At 40.8% G+C, this 5,000-nt stretch overlaps 1 protein-coding gene and 1 long non-coding RNA gene across 22 annotated transcripts in view; both read right to left on the bottom strand.

Moving 5' to 3' along the window:
• The window catches only part of LOC126981226 (uncharacterized), a 2,266-nt gene extending 1,266 nt beyond the window's left edge, over nt 1-1,000 (bottom strand). The window contains exon 1 of one of the 2 annotated variants that reach the window (XR_007733844.1): nt 1-1,000. This exon is cut by the window's left edge and continues 191 nt beyond it. This is a non-coding gene — a long non-coding RNA (uncharacterized LOC126981226). The other variant, XR_007733843.1, reaches the window with a different exon arrangement.
• Nucleotides 1-5,000, bottom strand: part of LOC126981223 (acetylcholine receptor subunit alpha-type acr-16-like) — a 20,954-nt gene that overhangs the window by 8,609 nt on the left and 7,345 nt on the right. For all 20 annotated transcript variants that reach the window (XR_007733823.1, XR_007733821.1, XR_007733824.1 and 17 more), the window contains exon 4: nt 4,855-4,899. Coding sequence is in view for 1 of the 20 variants with exons in the window: in XM_050832080.1 (XP_050688037.1) it covers nt 4,855-4,899 (45 nt within the window). In the remaining 19 variants the exon portion in view is untranslated. The remainder of the gene's footprint in view (nt 1-4,854; nt 4,900-5,000) is intronic.

Genomic DNA, 5,000 nt, shown 5'->3' with positions numbered 1-5,000 from the left:
CCACTCCATTCCTTAACCAGTTCCTTTCAAATCCCCCACCAGCTGCATGTATAGTGAAGGGGAGATACGGGGGAGGAGGCCAGCATCTCCCTCTTCCCTCTTCACCATCCGTAGCAGAAGCGACTCTCAGAATGGATTATATGGCATTGAAAACCCCTCTAGCCCATTAACCGCTTCCTTAGATCCTTCACCAGCTGTATGGGGGGAAGGAGGAAGGGGGTTGGAAGGGGTAGCGTGACCAGCATTCCCTCCACCACCACCACCACCTTCAAGTGAATAAAGGAATAAGGGAAGGAGAGGAAAGGAAGGGAAAGGAGAAAGAAAATTGATGTAATATAAGCTCTGGCAGAAGAAGAAGAAGAAGAAGAAGAACAAGAACAAGAACAAGAAAAAGGAGGAGAAGAAGAATAGGAGAAGAAGAAGAAGAAGAAGAAGAAAAGGAAAATGTAAAAAGCATGAGTTTACCAGCGGAAGGAATGAAAGAATGTAGATGCTGGTAAACTCTTGCATAAGGGATTTGGACAGCATAGGGGTGAGCCACAGCAGAAATTCGTGTGGACCAAGTTAAGTTTTTACCAGCGAAAGAATGAAGATGCTGGTAAACTCTTGCATAAGGGATTTGGACAGCATAGGGGTGAGCCACAGCAGAAATTCATGTGGACCAAGTTAAGTTTTTACCAGCGAAAGGGGCGAAAGAATGAAGATGCTGGTTAACTCTTGCATAAGGGATTTGGACAGTACCGTATATAGGGGTGAACCAGAGTAGAAATTCGTGTGCAGAGCAAGTTCAGAAGAGCAGTCAGCATGCAAATATCGGTAGAAGGCGGAAGGAGAGGCAACACTTTAAGTTTAAGATCAGTTAGAACTTAGAGGACTGTGAGTAAGAGGAGGAGAGTTGATGAGACGAAGAGCCTTTGACTCCACTCTGTCTAAAAGAGTTGTGTGTGTATTGTGGAGCCTCCCCCACCCACCCACACATACATCCCCACTCACACACACACACACACACACACACACACACACACACACACACATGAGATGGATACCCCATACTCCATGTGAAATTATAGAAAGGAAAAAAAAAGCTTGAATAAAAAGTGCTACCCCTCTACCCCTATCCCCCCTCCCACCACCACCGCTATCACCACCACCACCACCACCGCCATCACCACCACCACCACCACCACTACCACCATTCAAGCCTCATCACCGCCATCTCACAGCCTCAAAAGCCTCTTAAAGGATCACTTATAGAAAGACTAACCGTGACTGACTGACCGGTGTGTGTCTCTGTGTGTGTGTGTGTGTGTGTGTGTGTGTGTGTGTGTGTAGTAACAGATCTTTGGCTACGTGAGAGAGAGAGAGAGAGAGAGAGAGAGAGAGAGAGAGAGAGAGAGAGAGAGAGAGAGAGAGAGAGAGAGAGAGAGAGAGAGAGAGAGAGAATACCTGATATGGGTGATGAAGGTGAAAAAAAGAATAAGAACAGGAAGAAGAACGAAAATAACAAAAAACAACAAGAACAAGAACAAGAAAAAGAAAAAAATAACTAATAGAAAAAAAATAATCCCCCCAAAAAAGAAAAAAAAGAAAAGGAAGAAAGAAGAAGAAGAAGAACCAAGAAGAAAAGAAGGAGAAGAAAAAGAAGAAGAAGAAGAAGAAGAGGTATAAAATAAACAAAGAAAATGAGACCTTAAAAGCCACTTGCATTAAATAACCTTTTTCTTGTTTACTTTCTCAACACACACACACTCACACACACACACACACACACGCACACACACACACACATGATGATAATAGTGGTGATGGTGGTGGTGGTGGTAGTGATGATGGTGGTGGTGGTGGTGGTGGTGGTAGTGATGACGATGGTGGTGGTGGTGGTGGTGGTAGTGATGATGATGGTGGTGGTGATGATGTTGGTAGTTGTGATGGTGGTGGTGGTAGTGATGGTGATGATGATGGTGGTGGTGGTGATGGTAGTGATGATGGTGGTGGTGGGGGTGATGATGGTGGTAGTGATGATGGTGGTGATTGTGGTGGTGATGGTGGTGTTAACTTTCACATGATAGATGAATCGAGGCCCCCAAGTACTTATGGAAAGGGGGGTAGGGGGGAGAGGAGGGGTGAAGAGGAGGGGTGGAGAGGAGGGGATAGGGGGAGCAACTTAATTAAAAAGAGATAAGGGCTTCACTATGTATACTGAAATGACTCCCTCCCTCCTTCCCCCCTTCCCCCCTCCCCCCCTTCTGTAATGGCTTCACCTTCAACCCCAACCTGAGCTGATCTTCGTGAGCCAATACTTCCGTGGCCCAGCGGTTGGCGTGGTGTCGAGCTGCGTTTCCCCCGGGCCAAGGTTCGAATCCCCGGCCTGGGTAGCAGTTAGCGATGGACGTTTGAGGATGAAAGAGGAGAAAGAGAAGAGAAGGAAAAGAAGGGAAGAGAAAGGAAGGGAAGGGAAGAGAAGAGAAAGGAAGGGAAGGGAAGGGAAAGGAAAGGAAGGGAAGTTAAGAAAATGAAAAGAAAAGAAAGAAAAGGGAAAAAAAAGAGATGAGAAGAGAAGAGAAGGAAGATGTTTAATAAGAGTAAAGAAAAAAGGGAAGAAAAAAAGTGTGTGTGTGTGTGTGTGTGTGTGTGTGTGTGTGTGTGTGTGTGTGTGTTTGTATGTGTTTTTTCCGTTTGTTGGAATGTGTTTGTGTGTGTGTGTGTGTGTGTGTGTGTGTGTGTGTGTGTGTGTATATGTGTGTTAATGCCTACTTATTCAATTACACCGGAGACCAAAAGTGTGTGTGTGGGGGGGGGTTGGGGGGGTAGGGGGGGGGTAGGCGTGTGTGTGTGTTTATGTAGTTGTATGAATTAGTGCAGATGAAGCGAGGGAGACAAGAGTTGAGTGGGTTGATTGGTGGTTACGTTGTTAAGTCTCTTGTTGAAAAAAATAACGATCCCCCCCCGAAAAAAAAAAGTGTGTAGTTGTTGTTAAGTGCAGCTGTTTAATAATTGAGGGCAAGGAGGAAAAAAAAGAGGATGAGGAAAAAGAGGAAGAAGAAAAAGGAGGAAGAGGAAGGAAATCAAGGAAAGGAAAATAAAAAAGGAAAAAAATAGATAAACGAGAAGAAAAAAAGAGGAAAAAAGAGGAAGAAGAAGAAAAGGAGGAAGAGGAAGAAGGAGAATAAAACAAAGGAAAGAAAAAAATAGATAAACGAGAAGAAAAAAAGAGGAAAAAAGAGGAAGAAGAAGAAAAGGAGGAAGAGGAAGAAGGAGAATAAAACAAAGGAAAGAAAAAAATAGATAAACGAGAAGAAAAAAAAGAGGAAAAAAGAGGAAGAAGAAGAAAAGGAGGAAGAGGAAGAAGGAGAATAAAACAAAGGAAAGAAAAAAATAGATAAACGAGAAGAAAAAAAGAGGAAAAAAGAGGAAGAAGAAGAAAAGGAGGAAGAGGAAGAAGGAGAATAAAACAAAGGAAAGAAAAAAACTGATAAACGAGAAGAAAAAAAGAGGAAAAAAGAGGAAGAAGAAGAAAAGGAGGAAGAGGAAGAAGGAGAATAAAACAAAGGAAAGAAAAAAATAGATAAACGAGAAGAAAAAGAGGAAAAAGAGGAATAAGAAGAAAAGGAGGAAGAGGAAGAAGGAGAATAAAACAAAGGAAAGAAAAAAATTGATAAACGAGAAGAAAAAAAGAGGAAAAAAGAGGAAGAAGAAGAAAAGGAGGAAGAGGAAGAAGGAGAATAAAACAAAGGAAAGAAAAAAATAGATAAACGAGATGAAAAAAAAAGAGGAAAAAGAAGAAGAAGAAAGGAGGAAGAGGAAGAAGTATAATAAAACAAAGGAAAGAAAAAAATAGATAAACGAGAAGAAAAAAAGAGGAAAAAAGAGGAAGAAGAAGAAAAGGAGGAAGAGGAAGAAGGAGAATAAAACAAAGGAAAGAAAAAAATTGATAAACGAGAAGAAAAAAAAAGAGGAAAAAGAAGAAAAATTAAAATGAAAAGAATGATTAGAAAAAAAAAATAAAGATAAAGATAATAAAAAAAGAGATAGGAAAGAGGGAGAGAAAGAGGAAGAAAACAACAAACAAAAACAACAAGAAGAAGCTAATCTAAAAAAAGAAAAAAAAGAAGAAAAAAATATATTAAACGGGAGAAGAAAGAGAAGCAAAAAAAAGACTGAAAATAAAGGAGTAAAGAGGAGGAAGAGGAAGAAGAGTAAAATAAAGAGCAAAAACAAGAGGAAGGGAGTCGAGGAAGGAAAAAAATCACATGGGAAAATAGAAATAAAATAGAGGAAGACAAATAAGAGGAAGAGGAAGAGGAGGAGGAAGAGAAAGAAGAAAATGAGGAAGAGGAAGAAGAGGGAAATGAGAAATAGATTACAGGAAGGAATACAAGAGGAAGAGGAAGAAAAGGAGAAAGAGGAAGAAGAAGAAAAGAAAGAAAAGGGAGATAAAAGAATACATTAGAGAAAGGAAGACAAGAGAAGAGGAAGAAGAGGAGGAAGAGGAAGAAAAGGAGAAAGAGGAAGAAGAGGAAGAGGAAGAAAAGAAAGAAAAGGGAGATAAAAGAATACATTAGAGAGAGGAAGACAAGAGAAGAGGAAGAGGAGGAGGAAGAGGAAGAAAAGGAGAAAGAGGAAGAAGAAGAAAAGAAAGAAAAGGAAGATAAAAGAATACATTAGAGAAAGGAAGACAAGAGAAGAGGAAGAGGAAGAGGAAGAAAAGGAGAAAGAGGAAGAGGAGGAAGAAGATGAAGAAGAAGATAAGAAAGAAAAGGGAGATAAAAGAATACATTAGAGAAAGGAAGACGAGAGAAGAGGAAGAGGAAGAGGAAGAGGAAGAGGAAGAGGAAGAAGAGGAAGAGGACTTACGTAGGAGATCCAGCCGTGAAGATGGACTTGGTGCTTCTTCTCGTCCTGGGGAAAGAAAAAAAGATCACCATCATCACCATCATCACCATCATCATCACTATCATCACCATCATCATCACCATCATCACCATCATCATCACCATCAT

The sequence above is a fragment of the Eriocheir sinensis genome, chromosome 47, assembly GCF_024679095.1.
Source record: "Eriocheir sinensis breed Jianghai 21 chromosome 47, ASM2467909v1, whole genome shotgun sequence".
In the NCBI taxonomy this organism is placed as follows: domain Eukaryota; kingdom Metazoa; phylum Arthropoda; class Malacostraca; order Decapoda; family Varunidae; genus Eriocheir; species Eriocheir sinensis.
This window is presented reverse-complemented; position numbering and strand designations above follow the sequence as displayed.